General features: G+C 47.0%; 1 protein-coding gene across 1 annotated transcript in view; it reads left to right on the top strand.

Moving 5' to 3' along the window:
* The first annotated feature begins 8,890 nt into the window (after window positions 1–8,890).
* LMBRD1 (LMBR1 domain containing 1) overlaps window positions 8,891–25,078 on the top strand; it is a 232,776-nt gene continuing 216,588 nt past the window's right edge. The window contains exon 1 of the mRNA XM_044290891.1: window positions 8,891–9,252. Within this exon, the coding sequence (XP_044146826.1) occupies window positions 9,202–9,252 (51 nt within the window). The 5' untranslated portion in view covers window positions 8,891–9,201. The remainder of the gene's footprint in view (window positions 9,253–25,078) is intronic.

Genomic DNA, 25,078 nt, shown 5'->3' with positions numbered 1-25,078 from the left:
CCAACTTCTCCTGAGTACGGCGATACCAGATGTGTCACACTTTTTTGCTGCCAAGGTGGGCAAAGGGGCACATATTCCAAAGTGCACCTTTTGGATTTCACCGGTCATTTTTTACACATTTTGATTGCAAAGTTCTTCTCACACATTTGGGCCCCTAAATTGCCAGGGCAGTATAACTACCCCACAAGTGACCCCATTTTGGAAAGAAGACACCCCAAGGTATTCTGTGAGGGGCATGGTGAGTTCCTTGAATTTTTTATTTTTTGTCGCAAGTTAGTGGAATATGAGACTTTGTAAGAAAAAATAAAATCATCATCATTTTCCGCTAACTTGTGACAAAAAATAAAAAGTTCTATGAACTCCCTATGCCCATCAGCGAATACCTTAGGGTGTCTACTTTCCGAAATGGGGTCATTTGTGGGGTTTTTCTACTGTTTGGGCATTGTAGAACCTCAGGAATCATGACAGGTGCTCAGAAAGTCAGAGCTGTTTCAAAAAGCGGAAATTCACATTTTTGTACCATAGTTTGTAAATGCTATAACTTTTACCCAAACCATTTTTTTTTGCCCAAACATTTTTTTTTTATCAAAGACATGTAGAACAATAAATTTGGTGAAAAATTTATATATGGATGTCGTTTTTTTTTGCAAAATTTTACAGCTGAAAGTGAAAAATGTCATTTTTTTTCCAAAAAATCGTTACATTTTGATTAATAACAAAAAAAGTAAAAATGGCAGCAGCAATGAAATACCACCAAATGAAAGCTCTATTAGTGAGAAGAAAAGGAGGTAAAATTCATTTGTATGGTAAGTTGCATGACCGAGCGATAAACGGTGAAAGTAGTGTAGTGCCGAAGTGTAAAAAGTGCTCTGGTCATGAAGGGGGTTTCACCTAGCGGGGCTGAAGTGGTTAATACAGAATGCATAGTACAATAGCGCTGGAGGGGTTAAAAAAATAAATAAAATTAATTTAACTCACCTTAACCCACTTGATCGCGCAGAGTGAAGTCACCACAGGTCCTTTTCCTGCACACAGCAAAGAAGACAGACGAGATGCCGGGCTGCGCAATCAAGTGGATTAAGGCGGATTAACCCCTCTAGCGATATTTTACTATGTATTCTGTATTCAGAATGCTATTATTTTCCCTTATAACCATGGTATAAGGGAAAATAATAATGATTGGGTCTGCATCCCGATAGTCTCCTAGCAACCGTGCGTGAAAATCGCACCGCATCCGCACTTGCTTGCGATTTTTACGTAGCCCCATTCACTTCTATTGGGCCTGCGTTGCGTGGAAAACACACAATATAGAGCTTGCTGCGATTTTCATGCAACGCACAACTTGCAGGGCTGTGGAGTCGGAGTCGAGGAGTCGGAGTCAATTTTGGGTACCTGGAGTCGGAGTCGGCAAAAAATGAACCGACTCCGACTCCTAAATTTAAATTGGAATAAAAAAAATAAAAAAGCAAGTTTAAATGTCCGAATTCATAAACCGTTATAATTAATGACTTCTCTACTGTAAGAATAAAGGCCAATGCATGCAGTGCCTCACGTAACCGCAAAACAAACGCGTTCAGTGATGTGAAGAAGCATGCTTTTCATATGCTTCACTATATGGCACGCAATGCACAATTAGGAGTGGCAATACATATACTTTCCATTGTGTTGTGATGTTACAGGGAACACAATGCCCATGGTTTACCTCGCCTCTCACTGATAAGGGATTAAGTAAATATGTGTTTTGCAGGACTAGAGACACTTGTATAAGTGAAGGGAATGGAGGGTCAATAGTTCAAGACTGAAGCTGTAAACCATGGATGTCAAACTCATGGCCCTCCAGATGTTGCAAAACTACAACTCCCATCATTCCCTGATAGCTGTAGTATGCCCAGGCATGATGGGAGTTGTAGTTTTGCAACAGCTGGAGGGCCACGAGTTTGACATCCCTGCTGTAAACCATTGGAAAAACTGCTGTCATTCAGCTAAGGCTATAAAACGTGTAAACTCAGAATGTTATCTTAAACTTTAAACATGACTATGGGATTCTACTAGGGAAAACATGTTTTAAAATAAATGTCCCTTCCTGGATCCTCCCACTGCCCTGCCTTCAGCAGAAGATCAGCACACAAAGGAGAAGGCAGCAGCTTCTGCCCAACTACCTCTCTGCTAGAAGAGCTTAGAAGAACTTCTTTCTTTCCTTCAAGGAATGTATAAAATACATTCGCATATTAAATACAGAGGAGTCGGAGTCGGAAGTACAAAAAACTGAGGAGTCGGAGCATTTATCTACCGACTCCACAGCCCTGCGCACAAGTGATGCGTGAAAATCACCACTCGTGTGCACAGCCCCATAGAAATGAATGAGTCAGGATTCAGTGCGGGTGCAATGCGTTCACATCACGCATTGCACCCGGACGGAAATCTCGCCCGCGTGAAAGGTGCCTTAAAAGGCCAAATCTGTACAAAGATGTGGATTCATTGTCATTTTCTGTCAAGAAGTCACACGTGATGGTCGGGTTGTTGAACTGCATAAGCAGGGTCTCTCACAGCGCGCCATCGCTGCTGAGGTGGGACGCAGTAAGACAGTCATTTGGAATTTTTTAAATGATCCTGAGGGTTAAGGAACAAAAAAAGTCAAGTGCAAGACCCCAAAAGCATTTCATCAGCACTGAGCCGGAGGATCCAATTGGCTGTCCGTCAAGACAATGGACGATTCTCGACCCAAATTAAGGCCCTTACTGGTGCTGACTGCAGCCCCATAAGGCCTCTTTCACACTACAGTATGTTGAATTCAGTGTTTTGCGTTCCGTTTTTCACGGATCCGTTGTTCCGTTTTTTGCTTCCGTTGTGGTTCCGTTTCCGTTCCGTTGTTCCGTTCCGTTTTTCCGTATGGCAAATACAGTATACAGTAATTTCATATTAAAAATTGGGCTGGGCATAACATTTTCAATAGATGGTTCCGCAAAAAACGGAACGGAAACGGAAGACCTTACGGATGCATTTCCGTATGTGTTCCGTTTTTTTTGCGGACCCATTGACTTGAATGGAGCCACGGACTGTGATTTGCGGCCAAATATAGGACATGTTCTATCTTTTCAACGGAACGGAAAAACGGAAATACGGAAACGGAATGCATACGGAACACATTCCGGTTTTTTGCGGAACCATTGAAATGAATGGTTCCGTATACGGACCGTATACGGAACGCAAAAAACGGACCGTATACGGAACGCAAAAAACTGTAGTGTGAAAGAGGCCTAACTATCAGACGGCATCTGAGACTGAAGGGCTTCAAAAACAAAAAATGTCTTCAAAGACCTTGTCTCTATGAACGCCACAGAACTGCTCGTTTGGACTTTGCAAGAGAGTTTCCGTTCCGTTGTTCCGTTCCGTTTTTCCGTATGGCAAATACAGTATACAGTAATTTCATATTAAAAATTGGGCTGGGCATAACATTTTCAATAGATGGTTCCGCAAAAAACGGAACGGAAAACCTTACGGATGCATTTCCGTATGTGTTCCGTTTTTTTTGCGGACCCATTGACTTGAATGGAGCCACGGACTGTGATTTGCGGCCAAATATAGGACATGTTCTATCTTTTCAACGGAACGGAAAAACGGAAATACGGAAACGGAATGCATACGGAACACATTCCGTTTTTTTGCGGAACCATTGAAATGAATGGTTCCGTATACGGACCGTATACGGAACGCAAAAAACGGACCGTATACGGAACGCAAAAAACTGTAGTGTGAAAGAGGCCTAACTATCAGACGGCATCTGAGACTGAAGGGCTTCAAAAACAAAAAATGTCTTCAAAGACCTTGTCTCTATGAACGCCACAGAACTGCTCGTTTGGACTTTGCAAGAGAGCACCAAACATGGGACATTAAAAGGTGGAAGAAAGTTTTATTCTCTGATGAGAAAAAAATGTAACCTTGATGGTCCTGATGGTTTCCAACATTACTGGCATAACAAGCAGATCCCACCTGAGATGTTTTCTACGCGCCACAATGGTCTGGGGTGCTTTTTCCTTCAGTGGAACAATGGAGCTTCAGGAAGTGCAGGGGCGTCAAATGCAGGGCTGTGGAGTCGGAGGCAATTTTAGGTACCTGGAGTCGGAGTCGGCAAAAAATGAACCGGCTCCTACTAGATTTAAATTGGAATAAAAAAAAGCAAGTTTAAATGTCCCAATTCACAAAAAGTTATAATTAATAACCATATTTTTCACCCTATAAGACGCACCTAGGTATTTGAGGAGGAAAATAAGAAAAAATAATATTTTGAACCAAAAGATGTGCTTTTAAACTAATGGTGGTCTGTGGATGACACTGTTATGGGGGCATCTGTAGGTGACACAGTTATGGGGGATCATTGTGGGGGCATCTGTGGATGACACATATATAGCATCTTATGTGTCATCCACAGATCCACCCCATAACAGTGTCCCTGTGTAGTGAATGGGGGCTGGCATCCGTTTCTGTAATGGCAGCGGGGCCCGGTGCCTGCTTCATTCATAAAGTGGGCGGAGCAGGCGCGTGACGTAGTGAGCTGACTGCCAAGAAGTTTTTAAGATGATTGGAATACTTTAACAATACCCACAAGTTAGATATGATTACCGTATACTACAGTGAGCGGGGCCCGGTGTAGTAGAATACAGTGACTGCACCGGGCCCCGCTCCCATTACAGAAACAGATGCCGGCCCCCAGCCCCTCCTCCCTCTCAGCCTATTCACCGGACGGTCGTAGCATTCGTCCCATAAGACGCACTGCTATTTTCCCCCCACTTTTGTGAAAAATACGGTACTTCTCTACTGTAAGAATAAAGGCCCATGCATGCAGTGCGCCACGTTACCGCAAAACAAACACGTTAAGTGACCATGAAAAAGCATGCTTTTATATGCTTCCATTTCCATTGTGTTGTGTTCCGCTGTTACAGGGAACGCAGCGCCCATGGTTAACCTAGCCTCTTACTGATAACTGATTAAATATGTTTTTTGCAGGACTAGACACTTGTATAAGTGAAGGGAATGGATAGTCAATAGCTCAAGACTGAAGCTGTAAACCATCAGAAAAACTGCTGTCATTCAGCTGAGGCTATAAAAACTTGTAAGCTCAGATTGTTAGCTTAAACGTTAAACATGATTATGGGATTCTACTAGGGAAATCAGGTTTTACAATAAAATGCCCCTTTCTGGATCCTCCCACTGCCCGATCTTCAGCAGAAGATCAGCACACAAAGGAGAAGGCAGCGGCTTCCTCGCCAGTAGTTCTGTGGTAATGACATTCGCATATTAAATACAAAGGAGTCAGAAGTACCAAAAACTGAGGAGTCGGACCATTTATCTACCGACTCCACAGCCCTGGTCAAACGGCCGCTGGCTATGTCCAGATGTTGCAGAGAGCATTTCTCATGACTGAGGGCCCTCGTCTGTGTGGTAACGACTGGGTTTTTGAACAGGACAACGCTACAGTACACAATGCCTGCAGGACAAGGGACTTCTTCCAGGAGAATAACATCACTCTTTTGGCCCATCCTGCGTGTTCCCCTGATCTAAATACAATGGATGGCAAGGGAAGTTTACAAACATGGACAACAGTTCCAGACAGTAGATGGCCTTCGTGCGTCCGTCTTCACCACTTGGAGAAATGTTCCCACTTCACCTCATGGAAACGCTTGCAGCAAGCATGCCGAAACAATAACGGCAGGGCTACTCATTACCGAGTTCATGTCTGGAAGTTGGATTTCTGTTTATTTTGGGAGGTGTGGTCCTAAACCGTTTCCAGTTTATTCGTTGTTTTCATTAAATTGAATACTCAAAAAATGTTGTTTGGTCTCACTCCCATTTCTTCTTGTTGCATGTTGAAGCTCTACTTGGAACCTTGTTAAGATCCAGCCATGCTAAATATGATTTTTGCCATTTTTCAAGTGGTCTCAAACTTTTCATCAGGACTGTATATTTACATTAGGTGGTCAGAACGGGGTTAAAGCATTGTACAGGGAGTCCCCTTGTAGCAGTAAATGCTGCTCCTCACAGATCAGCGGGGCGGTGTAATGTGCGTGTCCATTAGGCCATTGTCGGTGTCAAGCACAGTGAGCGTTGGAGGCTTCATCCGAAGGCACTTTGTTTAAAACTTCGGATTAATACTGTACAGTGATTAGACTACGTACAGTCTTAGAATGTATGGGCTCCGAGGAGCCAAAGTCAGTTATTCATGAAGTTGCACGAGACTCCATTGAATAACTCAGGTAGTTGATTTTTAAAGTGGAAAAACACTTGAAACCGAACTCTGCTTCGGTCCCGTCTAGAACCTCTGAACCGAAGCAGAGTTCTGTTTAAAGTTTTAAAGTGTTTTTCAACTTTAAAAATCCACTACCCGAGATATTCAATGGGGTCTCGCGCAACTTCGTGAATAACTTACTTCGGCTTCTCGGAGCCCATACATTCTAAGACTGTACAGTATTACTCCCAAGTTTTGAATGAAGCATCTGAAGCTCACTTCACTGAACACTGACCATTATAGACGTCTGCGCCCGTCTCTATGCACAGCTACAAGCGCCGAGAATACAGAACTGCAATAAAAAAAATAGAGAAATGAACATAAATATATAGAAAATATATATATTTTGGGGTTCAACAATAAGTTTTTATTAAAAACAGTAAAACCTGCAGCTTTCATTTCGACTTTTACAGTAGAAAGTATACAAGAATAAATATCGGGTGCGAAGAAGATGGAAACCTTATCTATTCAGTAAAACATGTGCCATAGAACATAGCCTCCCCAGATAGCAGCCCGCAAACAAAATCACACAGCGCGTCCGCCCCCCGCATACAACATTATGCGCGTCCCCCCCCCCGCATACAACATTATGCGCGTCCCCCCCCGCATACAACATTATGCGCGTCCCCCCCCGCATACAACATTATGCGCGTCCCCCCCCGCATACAACATTATGCGCGTCCCCCCCCGCATACAACATTATGCGCGTCCCCCCCGCATACAACATTATGCGCGTCTCCCCCCGCATACAACATTATGCGCGTCCCCCCCCGCATACAACATTATGCGCGTCCCCCACCGCATACAACATTATGCGCGTCCCCCACCGCATACAACATTATGCTCGTCCCCCCCCCGCATACAACATTATGCGCGTCCCCCCGCATACAACATTACACAACCCCCCCTAAGACTACAATCCCACCAGGGCCGGCGCTACCATAAGGCAGACCAAGCGGCTGCCTTAGGGCGCGCCCTGCGCAGGGCGGAAAAATGAATGCCCTTCTTTTTTTTTTTTTTTATAACTTTATTGAATTTGTGCCGCAGCGCCGCCGCCTTGCGCCCGCCCCCAGCCTGCGTGTGTCGGCCGCTCAGAGTCACGGCAACACACCGGTCACATGTGCTCAGCCTGCCATGGGGGCCTGACTGGTAGTAAGCTGCGCCGCCGGCGGGTATGGCAGGGACTAATAGGCGAGGCTCGAGCTGACTGATTGTGTTGTGTCTGACTCACACAGACACACACAGCCGTCAGCCAGATTAGACCACCAGACGCACTGGCAGCCAGCAGCAGCAGGAGTCAGGCAGGTCAGGAGTGGACTCAGGACTTAAGGTAGGTCACTTGAAGTTTGAACTGTTCCGAATTGAATGTATTGTATATAATAATTAATATGATCATTTAAAATTATTTCAAAATCATAAAATGAGGCCATAAGTGCTAGTCTAGTGCCAGAGCAGAGGCGCTCAGGCTTTTAGCACGGCATTCAATGATGTGTTTTAAAAAAGTAATTACAAAACAACAATCATTAATATTGGCCCCCCCCCCCCCCAATATTAATGATTGTTGTTTTGTAATTACTTTTTTTAAACACATCATTGAATGCCGTGCTAAAAGCCTGAGCGCCTCTGCTCTGGCGCTAGTTTGTGTGACCGTGACATGATGGAGGGAGGGGGTACAATGTAAATGTTGTACAGTACTCTGAGTATGTGACATGGGAATGGGGCCAGGCCGCCAGGAAGGGTCGGCTGGGGGGGGGGGGGTTAAAATGTGACACAGTAAGGGGTAACGATGTGATCATGGATGGCGCCAGGGCTGTCCGGGCTGGGGAGGGATTAAGTGCAATGGGGGGTAGAAATGTGACACAATAGTCTATTGTGTCACATTTCTCCCCCCCCCCCCATGGCACATCATTCCCCCGCCTGGACGTCCCTGGCCCCATCCATGATCATATTATTACCCCCTATTGTCAATAGGCCGGGGCGGGGGGGCGGGGGGGGGGGGGGGAATGTGACACAATAGGGGGTGCTCATGGGATGGGGCCAGGTCCGGACGGGGGGGGGGCGATGTGCCATGGGGGGGGGGGGGGGGGGGCGCCAAAATGTAGCTTCGCTTGTGTTGGCAAAAATCCTTGCACCGGCCCTGAATCCCACACAGCAGCGCCCCCCATCAATCTCACACCGTAGTCCCCCCCCATCCCACATGGCAGCCTCCCCCCATCATACAATCCCACACCGTAGTCCCCCCATCCCACACCGTAGTCCCCCACAACCAACATGGCAGCCCACCCCCATCATACAATCCCACACCGAAGTTCCCCCCCATCCCACATGGCAGTCCCCAATCATACAATCTTACACCGTAGTACCCCCCATCATACAATCCCACACAGCAGCCACTCCCCCCATCATACAATCCCACACCATAGTCCCCCCCATCCCACATGGCACACCTCACAGAATTCTCAGCCCCCTCCACAGGCTTCACATGTACCTCTCAGGCAGACACTCTCCCCTGTCAGTGCGCTGGCTGCCGACCCACGTGACCTAGAAATGTCACGTGATAGTGTGACGTCAGAGGTCCGTTTGGTGTCTGGAGTTTAGACACTACCTTTTCTTTCTCACTACTATTCTAGCCTGCCCTACAACCAAGAGGCTAGGTTACTGAGGACCTCCTTAACCGGCTCCATCCTAGACTCAACCAGAACAACGTGCGGAGTTTTTCCCCCCCCCCCCTTGTTGCTATGGTGACGGGGAACGCTTCTGCAGTGCAGGCCCGGCTACGCCTCCTTGAACCCGTGCGCAGGAAGTAAGCCGTCTGATGTGAACGGATTGGACGCTGCAGCGCTTATTCGGCTGCAGCGCTACTGGCGGGAGCAGCTGTCACGGGATCTGGCGGCGGGCCTGAAGCAGGAAGCGACGAAATGGCGGCTGACTTGGTGATCGGCTGGAGCATTTTCGCGGTGGTGCTTCTGGTAGGCGCTGTGTGGTATTAGGGGGCTAGAGGCGAGCTCTGGCATACGGTGCCCGCCCATCCAGGAAGTAGAAGGCGGTGTCTTACTGCAGCCTGTGCCATGGGGTAAACAATGCTGGGGCACACGCGTCTACAACATGCTGCTCATCTGAGGTTGTAGCTGTACTGAGCAGCTGGGTGTGGCTTCATACAACTGGGCGTGACTGTGAACTGTACTTTGGTAGCAGCAATCTCCTTCAGGCAGCCTGAACCACTGTCCACTACTGATGACTCTCCAGTGCCCCCATAATAGTACCCTTACAGAATATCGCACTGTCCACTTCAGATGAAACACCCGAGTGCCCCCATAATAGTCCCCTAAGAGAATCCCGCACTGTCCACTTCTGATGACTCTCCAGTGCCCCCATAATAGTCCCCTAAGAGAATCCCGCACTGTCCACTTCTGATGACACTCCAGTGCCCCCATAATAGTCCCCTAAGAGAATCCCGCACTGTCCACTTCTGATGACACTCCAGTGCCCCCATAATAGTCCCCTAAGAGAGTCCCGCACTGTCCACTACTGATGACTCTCCAGTGCCCCATAATAGTCCCCTCAGAGAATCCCGCACTGTCCCTAAGGCTATGCTGATATGGTGGGTTTTTGCTAGGGATCGACCGATATTGATTTTTTAGGGCCGATACCGATAATTTGTGAACTTTCAGGCCGATAGCCGATAATTTATACCGATATTCTGGGAATTTTCATTTTTGAAAAAATAAATAAAAATTCCCACAAATCTGCTGAAAATTAATGTTTATTGTTAATGTGTATTTTTTTTTTTTGTAAATCTTTCTTTTTCATTTATATTTAATATTTTGGTGTTTTTATAACTTTTTTTTTTAACTAACTTTTAGCCCCCTTAGGGACTAGAACCCTTGTCCTATTCACCCTGATAGATCTCTATCAGGGTGAATAGGAGCTCACACTGTCCCTGCTGCTGTGTGCTTTGTGCACACAGCAGCATGGAGCTTATCATGGCAGCCAGGGCTTCAATAGCGTCCTGGCTGCCATGGTAACCGATCGGAGCCCCAGCATTACACTGCTGGGGCTCCGATCGGAGGAGCAAGGGAGAGGGAATCCTGTGGGGGGGGCGCACTGCGACTGGGGTGGGGGGGCCCTGTGCGCCACCACTGGGGGGGGGGGGGGCGCACTGCGCCACCAATGTCTGATACTGGGGTGCTTGGGGGGGCGCACTGCGCCACTAATGAAGCTTAATCCCACATTTATTCATATACAGGAGGCGGGAGCTGGCTGCAGGATCACATAGCCGGCTCCCGACCTCTATGAGCAGTAGCTGCGATCCGCGGCACCTGAGGAGTTAACTACCGCAGATCGCAGCTACAGCTCATAGAGGCCGGGAGCCGGCAATGTGACCCTGCAGCTCCCGCCTCCTGTATATGAATGAATGATAGATTAATCTTCATTGGTGGCGCAGTGGCCATAGCTCCTCCCCTCCTCCTGTCCCCTGTCCTTACATTGGCGGCAGCGGCAGGAGCAGCACAGGGGGAGGAGACACTGCTCCCTTCTCCCCTGTGCTGCTAAGGGGAACACGGAGAGCGCTGTCAGCAGCGCGATCTGTGTTCCCCATACACTATCGGAATATCGGCAAAATAGATGCCGATACCGATAGTGTTCAAAATCCTGAATATCGGCCGATAATATCGGTAAATCCGATAATCGGTCGATCCCTAGTTTTTGCTACAGATTTCTGTATAGATTCTGCTCTAAAACCCACGCGGCGCCTGCACTGAAAGCGCCGGTCAGAGTCCATGTTGCAATGGACTATTTCTGTGTGGTTTTCCAGACCATGCCAATAAGTTACAATCCTAACACACACAACAAATACAAAAAAACTGTCCTAGCTACAGAAAACTCAGTATTAAACGACTAAGGGGGGGGGGCACTGATGGAGGCATTAGTATTGCTAGTGGGCCCTCTTGAGGTCATTATTAATACTGGGAGCCACATTGTGACCTAGCGCTTAACACCCTGTGTTAAGCCATGTCCCCACAACCACACTTTTGGGGTGTGATTTAACTTGGCCGGTATTGTTTGTTGGGAAGGGTGGCAACTGTAGCTGGGACAGAGCCTGCAGAGCCATCTCATCATGTGGGGATGTGTATTACTATATAATGCAGTTCTATAGCACTTTACATGACGGTGTTCGGTCCAGAAAGCATACTCCGTGTGATGGCCACTTCTCCTCTAGTATAAACTTACAGAATCATTAATGACCGCCGGTATACTGTCATAAGATCAGGTATACGTGGCAGTATTTTACTGTACCTGTGGTCAGGCAGAGGTTGCAATAATGCCTGCACCAGTGTCATAGATGCCAGTACAGGCATGAGGCTTTACAGCAGGTATAGCACAGCAGTAACAGGTGAGAGGAAGCGTGCGTCCTCCCTGGTCATAAAGTGCTGAAGGCATTGATAAAAGCTGCTTCGAGAATGGCCGTGCAGAGGAATGTACCTATGTGCTTCTAGCCTTGACGTTTATGTAATGAGGAGAGCATGTGAGAACTGAACAGGATCCCTGGAGGCCCTGAGCAGGAGTCTCAATGTTTGCTGCTGATGTAAGTGCCCTTGAGGGTCACCAGGTCTACAGTATGTGGTACTCGGGGAAACAGGGAGCCTGCACTGCTGCGAAGCCTCAGTGTCCAAAGGGGTGCTGGGAAATAAAGCCCCTGGCATATTGTTAACCCCAACACCAATTTATCACAATAGTTTACACTGAAGGATCTGAGAGATTATGGGGGTCATTTATCAAAATGGTGTAACATAGAAAATGGCAACCAATCAGATTCCTCCTTTCATATTCCAAAGGAGCTGTCCAAATGAAAGATGGAATCTTAATGGTTACTATGGGCAACTAAGCCAGTTCTACTTCCCACCCAAGGGGCCTGTAGAGCCTGGCCGGGGCCCACCCAAGGGGCCTGTAGACCGACTTTGTATGTGGACAGTCTGGTTAAGAATAAGGTGGGAAATGCGCTAAATTAGAAATTTGTATGATATAGGGCTGCAGTAAACTAATATTTTTGTAATCGAGTATTCTATCGATTATATTTCTCGATTCATCGAGTAATCTAATAAGAAAAAGCTACTTAAAGTAACGTACGTAATTAGGTATGTATAAAGTTATTGGTTTGAAGGGGTTAATAACTTTATACATGCCTAATGCCAAGGTTCTTCCATTAACCCCTCCAAACCAATAACTTTATACATGCCCATTGGGTTTGGAGGGGTTAATGGAAGCACCTTGGCATTAGGCATGTATAAAGTTATTGGTCTGAAGAGGTTAATGAAAGCACCTTGGAGGTGCCTTCATTAACCCCTCTCTAAACCAATAACTTTATACATGCCAAGGTGGTGCTTGCAGCCTCCATTAACCACTCTCTCTCCATCTGCCTCCCCCCAGCCTCTGATCTGCTTGCCCCCCCCCCCCAGCCTCTGATCTGGCTCCCCCCCCCCCCCAGCCTCTGATCTGGCTCCCCCCCCCCCCCCCCCCAGCCTCTGATCTGGCTCTCCCCCCCCCCAGCCTCTGATCTGGCTCCCCCCCCCCCCCGCCTCTGATCTGGCTCTCCCCCCCCCCCCCAGCCTCTGATCTGGCTCCCCCCCCCCCCCAGCCTCTGATCTGGCTCCCCCCCCCAGCCTCTGATCTGGCTCCCCCCCCCAGCCTCTGATCTGGCTCCCCCCCCCAGCCTCTGATCTGGCTCCCCCCCCAGCCTCTGATCTGCCCCCCCCCAGCCTGATCTGCCTCCCCCCCAGCCTCTGATCTGCCTCCCCCCCCAGCCTCTGATCTGCCTCCCCCTCCAGCCTCTGCTCTGCCTCCCCCTCCAGCCTCTGCTCTGCCTCCCCCTCCAGCCTCTGCTCTGCCTCCCCCTCCAGCCTCTGCTCTGCCTCCCCCTCCAGCCTCTGCTCTGCCTCCCCCTCCAGCCTCTGCTCTGCCTCCCCCTCCAGCCTCTGCTCTGCCTCCCCCTCCAGCTTCTGCTCTGCCTCCCCCTCCAGCTTCTGCTCTGCCTCCCCCTCCAGCTTCTGCTCTGCCTCCCCCCCCAGCCTCTGATCTGCCTCCCCCCCCAGCCTCTGATCTGCCTCCCCCCCAGCCTCTGATCTGCCTCCCCCCCAGCCTCTGATCTGCCTCCCCCTCAGCCTCTGATCTCCCTCCCCCCAGCCTCTGATATGCCCCCTCTGGTAACGCAACCCCCCCTCCCTCCCCAGTATTAATCATTGGTGGCAGTGGCCACAGGGTCCCCCTCCTCCCCCCCATCATTGGTGGCAGTGTCAGTTCCGATCGGAGCCCCAGCAGTGTAATGCTGGGGCTCCGATCGGTTACCATGGCAGCCAGGAGTCACGCTACTGAAGCCCTGGCTGCCATGGTATGTTAGTGAGCAGAGAGCAGCGCATTATACTCACGTGCGCTGTGGCCGCCGGTCGCTCCTTCTTCTGTCTGTGCGGCGGATTGCTAATGCTTACAGCATTAGCAATGCGCCGCACAGACCTATGAGAAGGAGCGACCGGCGGCCACAGCGCACGTGAGTATAATGCGCTGCTCTCTGCTCACTAACATACCATGGCAGCCAGGACTTAAGCAGCGTCCTGGCTCCCATGGTAACCGATCGGAGCCCCAGCATTACACTGCTGGGGCTCCGATCGGAACTGACACTGCCACCAATGATGGGGGGGAGGAGGGGGACCCTGTGGGATATGGCCGGCACATTCATTGGTGGCGCAGTGGCCACAGTCCCTCCCCTCCCCTCCCCTCCTCCTACTCAGTCCCTCCCCTCCTCCTCCTACTTGGTCTTCAGCGGCAGCCGCGCACAGTGGGGAGGGAGAGACTCCCTCCTCCTCCCTCAGCTGTGCCGGCCGCTCAGTCCTGCCTCTCTGGCTCCGGAGGACACGGAAGCGGTGAGTGAGACGCTTAATTTCACTCCCGCTCCGTGATCACGTGATCTGAACGATTCCTCGATGCAGGGAATTTTTTGACTCGATTTAATCGAGTTATTCGAATAATCGTTTCAGCCCTAGTATGATACAAATACCATAGTTCTCTGTTGTCTTTAAAAATGGTTTTCTAGCAAGACCGAATTTCAGTCTACCGTGCTGTTCCGCCCGGTGAAGAAACCGGAAGGCAGAAATGAAGCCTTCACATAACATTTGACCCATTAAAGTAAATCTACAGATGTACGTTTTTTGGGTATTTGGACAGGTACCCCCGAACAGATAGCCCTGCAGAATGTTAAAACTAAACGTGAGGCTGGCCTTATAAGGCCGCTTTAATGATCGCGGAGCTTGTGATTTGTTACATGTAAAAGCAGAATAAGTGATGGCGTTGAAGCTAATGGTCTTTATTTCATCAACTATTGTCATTTTTAAAGTGAGAAAGTTAAGCTTCAGGCTGCTGCAAATGCATCTTTAGTGATTTCAGTAATTATATTGCATTTAGTGGAATGCCATTTATTTTGTCATAAGCTTTTATTCATCTTGTGTGGTAGCGATCCATTTACTAGAATTGTAATTGCTTGCAATGTAAAATTATTGTAGTGCTCATGTCGACATTATACAGAAAGCGCAGCCTAGTATCGGTAAATGTCAAATCCGCGTATCCAGAGGTCGCGCTACCATTTTTGAGGAGTGCAAAAGTTACAGTAATTCAAATAGTTAATACGAAGGCCTACATAACATTAAGGGGTTGCTATTTATGCAGGGAAACCATTACTAGTACTCTAGAACCGTCTTCCATGCATAAATAGCAAATTTAGACAATTTATTTAGCTGACATCATATACTAAACATAAGACCACTGCCACCTCAACAGTGCCTCATGACTGTGTACATTACCCTGCATTATTACATAACCCTGCCATTATTATTACATCACTTGTGCCCTGTTCTGTGACATCACTGTGCACATAACCCTGCCATTATTATTACATCACTTGTGCCCTGTTCTGTGACATCACTGTGCACATAACCCTGTCAGTATTATTACATCACTGGGCGTACTATCCCTGCACTCTGACATCACTGTGCACATAACCCTGCCAGTATTATTACATCACTGGGCGTACTATCCCTGCACTGTGACATCACTGTGCACATAACCCTGCCATTATTATTACATCACTGGGCGTACTATCCCTGCACTGTGACATCACTGTGCACATAACCCTGCCATTATTATTACATCGCTTGTGCCCTATTCTGTGACATCACTGTGCACATAACCCTGTCAGTATTATTACATCACTGGGCGTACTATCCCTGCACTCTGACATCACTGTGCACATAACCCTGCCAGTATTATTACATCACTGGGCGTACTATCCCTGCACTCTGACATCACTGTGCACATAACCCTGCCAGTATTATTACATCACTGGGCGTACTATCCCTGCACTGTGACATCACTGTGCACATAACCCTGCCATTATTATTACATCACTGGGCGTACTATCCCTGCACTGTGACATCACTGTGCACATAACCCTGCCATTATTATTACATCGCTTGTGCCCTATTCTGTGACATCACTGTGCACATAACCCTGTCAGTATTATTACATCACTGGGCGTACTATCCCTGCACTCTGACATCACTGTGCACATAACCCTGCCAGTATTATTACATCACTGGGCGTACTATCCCTGCACTCTGACATCACTGTGCACATAACCCTGCCAGTATTATTACATCACTGGGCGTACTATCCCTGCACTGTGACATCACTGTGCACATAACCCTGCCATTATTATTACATCGCTTGTGCCCTATTCTGTGACATCACTGTGCACATAACCCTATCAGTATTATTACATCACTGGGCGTACTATCCCTGCACTCTGACATCACTGTGCACATAACCCTGCCAGTATTATTACATCACTGGGCGTACTATCCCTGCACTGTGACATCACTGTGCACATAACCCTGCCATTATTATTACATCACTGGGCGTACTATCCCTGCACTGTGACATCACTGTGCACATAACCCTGCCATTATTATTACATCGCTTGTGCCCTATTCTGTGACATCACTGTGCACATAACCCTGTCAGTATTATTACATCACTGGGCGTACTATCCCTGCACTCTGACATCACTGTGCACATAACCCTGCCAGTATTATTACATCACTGGGCGTACTATCCCTGCACTCTGACATCACTGTGCACATAACCCTGCCAGTATTATTACATCACTGGGCGTACTATCCCTGCACTGTGACATCACTGTGCACATAACCCTGCCATTATTATTACATCGCTTGTGCCCTATTCTGTGACATCACTGTGCACATAACCCTATCAGTATTATTACATCACTGGGCGTACTATCCCTGCACTCTGACATCACTGTGCACATAACCCTGCCAGTATTATTACATCACTGGGCGTACTATCCCTGCACTGTGACATCACTGTGCACATAACCCTGCCATTATTATTACATCGCTTGTGCCCTATTCTGTGACATCACTGTGCACATAACCCTGTCAGTATTATTACATCACTGGGCGTACTATCCCTGCACTCTGACATCACTGTGCACATAACCCTGCCAGTATTATTACATCACTGGGCGTACTATCCCTGCACTGTGACATCACTGTGCACATAACCCTGCCAGTATTATTACATCACTTGTGCCCTGTTCTGTGACATCACTGTGCACATAACCCTGCCAGTATTATTACATCACTGGGCGTACTATCCCTGCACTGACATCACTGTGCACATAACCCTGCCAGTATTATTACATCACTTGTGCCCTGTTCTGTGACATCACTGTGCACATAACCATGTCAGTATTATTACATCACTTGTGCCCTGTTCTGTGACATCACTGTGCACATAACCATGTCAGTATTATTACATCACTGGGCGTACTATTCCTGCACTCTGACATCACTGTGCACATAACCCTGTCAGTATTATTACATCACTTGTGCCCTGTTCTGTGACATCACTGTAGGCATTAAACATTTGCTTTAGTCAGGGGCTGTTGAGATCTCATTTTTGCTGTGCATCAAGCAGATATGGCCTTATGCACATGACCGTTGTTTGGGTCAGCATCCGAGCTGCCATTTTGGCGGCTGCCATTCTGTCCGTAGCTCCGTTCCGCGGCCCCGTACAAAAAAAAATATATATAACATGTCCTATTCTTCTCCTCACTTTGTGGACAAAAATAGGCATTTATATTGCCGGCACCCGTTCAGTTCCGCAAATTGCGGAAGGCAACACGGGCGACTTTGGTTTTTTGCGGATCCGCAAAAAACGGCACGGCTGTGTGCATGAGGCCTATGTTTGTAAGCAGAAAAAACATATAGAAAGTATGGCTCGACGTAATCCTAGACTATAACTGGGAAAACTTTGTTCAAAAGTACATACTTTTACACGGAAATGTGCTGCCCCATGGTTACTTGATACTCCCTGACTTTACTGGTAGCAGCGGTGGAGAGGTCATTGCTGTGGCTGGCGCTGTTCTGGGGGTAATGTGGCTGACAGGGTTATGACTTATGAACAGACTGTGTCTGCTTCCTCTGATTACAGAACAGGAAGTCTGTGGTTGCTATGGGTAACAGCTGTACTCCTCACGCTGCCTGCACCATAGGAGCTGTACTACAGATAAGCGTGGGAAACTGAAACGTTTACACGTGACACAACGCTCGCCGTGCTGCCGGCCGTCACTTATGGGTAACCTGTGGAGTTACTGAACAGTTACTACTAGCAGGGCTGGGCGCACACCGCTATAGCTCACATATGTGTTCATAGGGATCAGGCTCATACAGCATGTGAGGCTGCACAAGGAAAAACAAGGCGCTCAGATCTGGGACCCTCGCTACATTTCACTACACAGCAAGGACACTTACCCCACCAGTGACGACCACGCGCCTCCTACCTCGCTTCAGAGCGGGCAGCCGGCTCACACTGACCAATAACAAAGGTCCTTACTGTAAGGAGCTTTGTCGTTGGTTGTTTCAGGCAGCAGCCACATCGCTGCGCTGCCCTTGCTGTTCACATCGCTCACTGCACTGATGAATGGCAGGGAAAAGTATAAGGCATATTGGTACACCTTATACTTTTTCCAGAGAGTAAAATGGCCTGGACAGGCGTCTGTGACGCTTGTACAGGCGTTATTGGGTCCTCTGTCGGTATCGATCCGGTATCAATAATTTGATACCCGGTGCAACCCTAGTTGTAATACTTCCTCTCTCAACAGACCATAGGCATGCAAAGAGATTCCTTATTAAAGGATTTACCCCTTTTTAACAGTTGCCATACCGCTGTAGCCGCAACACAGATGATTAACACAGTACCTTTTATATGCTTTGGTGGACTTTTCAATATGCAAAAAACGAACTTTGATGAGGGCTCGCAAGTGCCCAGGGCGGAGTCCACCGGGTTGGAGCCCAGGCAGCTCTGCCTCTTCGGCTCTTATCCCCGCCCAGCCTCCTCCTCTGCCCGCCTTTCTGTTGTCTCTCCCCCTCAGTGAGATCCTGCACTGATGCAATAACTTCCTTGGCCGGGGCATGCGCACTGCCATGCCCATTGCTGACACGGCATCGCAGTAGCTTATGCGCATGCCCCGGCCAAGGAAGTCATCGCGTCGGCGCGGGATCTCGCTGAGGGGGAGAGACAACAGATAGGCGAGCAGAGGAGGAGGCTGGGCGGGGATAAGAGCCGAAGAGGCAGAGCTGTCTGGGCTCCAACCCGGTGGACTCCGCCCTGGGCACTTGCGAGCCCTCATCAAAGTTCGTTTTTGGCATATTGAAAAGTCCACCAAAGCATATAAAGGTACTGTGTTAATCATCTGTGTTGCGGCTACAGCGGTATGGCAACTGTTAAAAAGGGGTAAATCTGCTGACAGACTCCCTTTAACTCCTTCTGCAGTTCCTGGGATGGGATGCAGAAATTAAGATGTGTGGCGGAATGCTTTTACAATATTCCCTCGCACAGCAGCAAAGTATTTCTACCATAAATGAGCATAATACCTTTTCTGCTTGATTCCAGCGTGCAACCTGGTAGGTTCTGGACATCCTTATCTCCTTCTTTCAGGGGTACTGTGATAGATTTGCTTCCTTGGCAGCTGTAGTCGCAGGAAAGAAGGTTCTCTGAACGTGGACTTAGTTGGCAGGAGCCTTCACACACCTCTTCGCTTTTGCAGTTTTGCTAATAAGCTTCAGGCTCAGATACTCTTTAAAGAGAGACTCGTAACTGAAACTACATCTACGCGTCAAAGGAAAGTTTATAAGCTACAGCTTTAGGGCTCGTTCACATGACCGTTGGTGTCCCGTTCCCATATTGCGGACCCGCAATACACGGCACAGTTCCATTGTCATTCCGCATCACCAAATCCGGAGATGCGGAATGGAACACTACGGAAGCACTACTGAATGCTTTCTGGGGTTCCGTTCCGTGCCTCCGCACCGCAAAAAGATAGAGCATGTTCTATCTTTTTTTCGGAACGTAGGGATCGCGGACCCATTCAAGTGAATGGTTCTGCAATCCCCATGCGCCTGCCCCACGGAAGGTGCCCGTGCATTGCGGACCGCAATCTGCGGTTCACAGCACGGGACACCAACGGTCGTGTGAATGAACCCTTATATAGATTAAAACAAGAACTCCACTCCCTAGTGGAATGTAGCAAGGACATGCGCAGTATAAAGGGTCCATGTGTACCTCTTGTTCATCCTGGAGCGGCCAATTCCCAGATCCACAATGAATTGGCATCCCAAAACAACCTTGAAAATATAGTCGCACAAAGTATAACTCCCACAAACCATTCTAAACCAATCTTTAGTTTGTTCAGAGGCCGCAATGGCTCTAACAAAAACAAAATGTTTCAGAGCAATTCTGGGGTAAAAATCTCAAAGAAAGCCAACCAGTAGTTGGCATAGAATCAGAGAAAAGTGTCTATCCCTGCACCACATTTATCGTCCAGCCTGAGCCCCTTTGATAAATCTGGTGCAGGTCCACGCTGTCTAAGCTTACCCCCTTTATATGATTAGTAAATCTGGGACACTGTTTTGTCCTGTGGGATCTGAGCACATTCTGGGCATTCAATTTACAACCTGTGGTTATGCAGCAAACATTCAAAGGAAGGCTGCTTTTACACGGCTTTGTGTTGGTCCAAGGCTGTGGAGTCGGTAAGCCAAAATTAGGACTCCAATTGATCAACAGTACCTCGCCATTGCGAGGCTTTAAGCAGGATGTTCTCAGGTGGAAGTGGCCACTGAGCTTAGAGTGTCATCAGCAGGTAGCAACAGAGAAACTGGAAGAGTAAAAAAAAAAAGCATAGAAGTGGATATTGTTTGGCCACATCCCGCACTGATGACCGCTTCATTGTGAAGAATGCCCTGTGGAACTGGATGACTAATGCCACACAACTACAGGCACATTTAAGGGTAGTTAAGAGGCACCCAAGTGTCACTTTAGACCAGTCGATACTGTTTACATCAGGGTGCCAGACCACACCACCAGTCATGGGCCAGGGAGCATCTACGCTGGATGAGGGACCAGTGGGCCTCAGTGCTGTTCACTGATGGAAGTTGATTTATGATGAGCAGAAATGATGGCTGCCAACGATGTTGTAGATGTCAAGGAGAGCACTATGCATTAGGGATCGACTAATATTGATTTCTTTAGAGCCGATAACCTGTGAACTTTCAGGTCGATAATTTATACCAATATTCTGTGCATTTTCATTTTAGAAAAAAAATAAAATAAAAATTATGTTACTGCGTTCACCACATGTATTATTATTAATAATAAAATCTAGATATAATTATACATAATTATTTTTTTGGTTTGGACTTTTCAGACGTGGCAATATGTGATATTTTTATTTATTGTTCATATATTTTATATGTAAAATTGGGAAAGGGGGTGATTTATAGATACTTAATAATTTTTTTTTATTTTCTTGTATTTTTATTTTTTTGTATAACTTTTTAAATAACTATTTCCCCCCCTTAGGGGCTAGAACCTGGGATCTTTTAATCCCTTGTCCTATTCACCCTAAGGCCTCATGCACACGACCGTTGTGTGCATCCGTGGCCGTTGTGCCGTTTTCCGTTTTTTTTCACGGACCCATTGACCTTCAATGGGTCTGTGGAAAAATCTGAAAATGCACCATTTGGCAGCCGCATCCGTGATCCGTGTTTCCTGGCCGTGAAAAAAATAGGACCTGTCCTATTTTTTTCACAGCCAACGGTTCACGGACCCATTCAAGTCAATGGGTCCGTGAAAAATCACGGATGCACACAAGATTGTCATCCGTGTCCGTGATCCGTGTCCGTTTTTTTCCTATCATTTCAATGGCAAACTTGACTTAGATTTTTTTTTTCATGTCCGTGGATCCTCCAAAAAACAAGGAAGACCCACTGACGAAAAAACGTTCACGGACCTACGGACCCCGTTTTTGCGGACCTTAAAAAAAAAACGGTCGTGTGCATGAGGCCTTATGCACACAGAAGTAGGGAGCTCACCATGGCAGCCAGGGCTTCAGTAGCGTCCTGGCTTCCATGATAACCGATCGGAGCCCCAGGATTAAACTGCTGGGGCTCTGATCAGAAGTTTCCACTGCTACCAATGGAGGGGAGGGGACCCTGTGGTCACTGCCACCAATGATTTTAATGGTGAGGGTGCACTGTTCCAGAAATGATTTTAATACTGGGGGGGGTGGGCGCACTGCGCCACCAATGTTTTTAATACTGGGGAGGATGCACTGCTTCACCAATGATTAAAGTTTAATACAGGATGTGGGTGTGTCGGCACAGAATCACATAGCTGGCACCCTGCCTCTGACAGGGAGCTGCGATCAGCGGCAGCAGTTAACTCCTCAGGAGCGGCACCTGAAGGGTTAATTACCGCTTATCGCAGCCTCCTGTATTTATCTTAGATGTTAATTGTCATTAGTGACGCAGTGCGCCCATCCCTCCTCCTCCCGTCTCTCCTCATTTGCAGCGCGGCACAGGGGGAGGGAGAGTGACTGACTGCTTCTCCCCCGTGCTGCTGAGGGAACATGAACACGCTGATAGCAGCGCGCTCATGTTCTATGATAGTGCACTAGACGCATTATCGGCAAGGTTAGATACCGATAACTTTGAATATCGGTAACTCTATAATCGGTTGATCCCTTACTATGCATCAGACACTGTTGTGAACAACACAGGTCTAATTTCTGCTTCATGGACGACAATGAACCAGCTTGAGAAGAGTGGGATGCCATGTCTCAGCAGACAAGAAGTATACTTGTGAACGGCATGAGACGTCATTGTCAAGCTGTAATTGATGCTCAAGGCCACATGACAAGTTATTGAGGCATTGACATTTTGGTGAGGGTATACCCACCCCTGTTGGCTTTTGTTACAATAAACTGTTTGAGACGGGGTGGATTTGATTTAAATCAAAATGATTTAAATCACTAGTCAGTAAGGCTTAATTTAAATCATAGTTTTCTACATAAAGACTAATTCTTGCTGGTATAACTTATAATATGCAAGTAGATGAAGATTTTTAGAATAGCAACTTTTCATATTAGGTTGATTCTGCATTCATAGGCTTGTAGAAGTTAGGATTAAGGTATTTTTCTCAACTCTGTTCATGTAGTAATATTTTTGCTGTGGAGAAGAGGCATGTGATCTCTGCTGAGTCAAATTCAGTTTTGAGAACTGCAAAAGTAAACCAAGCATCTGTTATAATATCTTGACGGCAGAGAAACTGCCTAAATATCTTACAAAAACCTCTGGAAGAGCATGACATTGTGAATGGATTAATGGAATTTATTTACCAAAAACATTACACATATAGAAACATAGAATGTGTGGGCAGATAAGAACCATTTGACCAGTCTGCCCAATATACTTAACACTATGGATAGCCCCTGGCCCTATCTTATATGAAGGATAGCCTTATGCCTATCCCATGCATGCTTAAACTCCTTCCCTGTATTTGCAGCTACCACTTCTGCAGGAAGGCTATTCCATGCATCCACTACTCTCTCAGTAAAGTAATACTTCCTGATATTACTTTTAAACCTTTGCCCCTCTAATTTACAACTATGTCCTCTTGTAGCAGTTTTTCTTCTTTTAAATATTCTCTCCTCTTTTACCTTGTTGATTCCCTTTATGTATTTAAAAGTTTCTATCATATCCCCTCTGTCTCGTCTTTCTTCCAAGCTATACATGTTAAGGTCCTTTACTCTTTCCTGGTAAGTTTTATCCTGCAATCCATGCACCAGTTTAGTAGCTCTTCTCTGAACTCTCTCCAAAGTATCAACATCCTCTGGAGATATGGTCTCCAGTACTGAGCACAATACTCCAAATGAGGTCTCACTAGTGCTCTGTAGAGCGGCATGAGCACCTCCCTCTTTCTACTGGTAATGCCTCTCCCTATACACCCAAGCATTCTTCTAGCATTTCCTGCTGCTCTATGACATTGTCTGCCTACCTTTAAGTCTTCTGAAATAATGACCCCTAAATCCCTTTCCAGATACCGAGGGTAGGACTGCATCACTGATTTTATATTCTACTCTTGGGTTTTTATGCCCCAGGTGCATTATCTTGCACTTATCAACATTACATTTTAGTTGCCAGATTTCTGACCATTCCTCTAGTTTTCCTAAGGCCTCATGCACACGACCGTTGTGTGTGGCCGTTGTGGCGTTTTCCTTTTCTGTGTTAGAATATACTGTCGGATATGAGTTTTCACGATGTAACTCATATCCGACAGTATATTCTAACATAGAGGCGTTCCCATGGTGATGGGGACGCTTCAAGTTAAAATATACCATCGGATTGGAGAAAACTCCAATCCGATGGTATAAAAGAGACTTCAGACTTTACATTGAAAGTCAATGGGGACGGATCCGTTTGCAATTGCACCATATTGTGTCAACGTCAAACGGATCCGTCCCCATTGAATTGAATTGCATTGTAATTCGGGACGGATCCGTTTGGCTCCGCACAGCCAGGCGGACACCAAAACAACTTTTTTTTTTTTTCATGTTCGTGGATCCTCCAAAAATCAAGGAAGACCCACGGACGAAAAAACGGTCACGGACCTACGGACCCCGTTTTTGCGGACCGTAAAAAAAAAAATGGTTGTGTTCATGAGGCCTAAATCCTTTTCCATTTGGTGTATCCCTCCAGGAACATCAACCCTGTTACAAATCTTTGTGTCATCAGAAAAAAGACACACCTTACCATCGAGGCCTTCTGCAATTTCGCTGATAAAGATATTAAACAATATGGGTCCCAGAACAGATCCCTGAGGTACCCCACTGGTAACAAGACCTTGGTCTGAATATACTTTTTTTTTTTTTTTTAAATCATTGATTTTTATCCACCCTGGTTTGAGATGAGGAAATCACTATTGCATGCTTTTACTTAAATGCCCTACTTTCATGATTATAATGTCACTGTAGCGTCAACTTTTTACGTTTTCCATAATTTTCACCCAAAAGCCAAATATCCCTAACTTTTTGTAAGAAGTGTATGTCCTGGAAGTACATAGAATTGTGCAAGTCTAAATGGGAATAAAAGAAACCGTCAAAATGTGTAGCGACTGTATTCACTGCTTGTCATGAAAGGTGTTGTCTGGGAATAAATACATTTTCCCAGGAGCCCACAGCTTGCCTCTGCTATTGAGAGTCATTATTACATGCTATCTGTCCTGTGCACTGGCCCCTGTGTGTCTCTCTTCCAGTCCGCAGCTTGTTTACTTTCTCTCCGGCATGGGCATGATCATATGCTGCACTGCTGCCAATGACTGGACTCAGCAGTG

This window comes from Bufo gargarizans, chromosome 4 (genome assembly GCF_014858855.1).
Source record: "Bufo gargarizans isolate SCDJY-AF-19 chromosome 4, ASM1485885v1, whole genome shotgun sequence".
Taxonomy (NCBI): Eukaryota; Metazoa; Chordata; class Amphibia; order Anura; family Bufonidae; genus Bufo; species Bufo gargarizans.
Note: the sequence above shows the minus strand (reverse complement) of the source record. Positions and strands in the feature narration are given on the sequence as shown.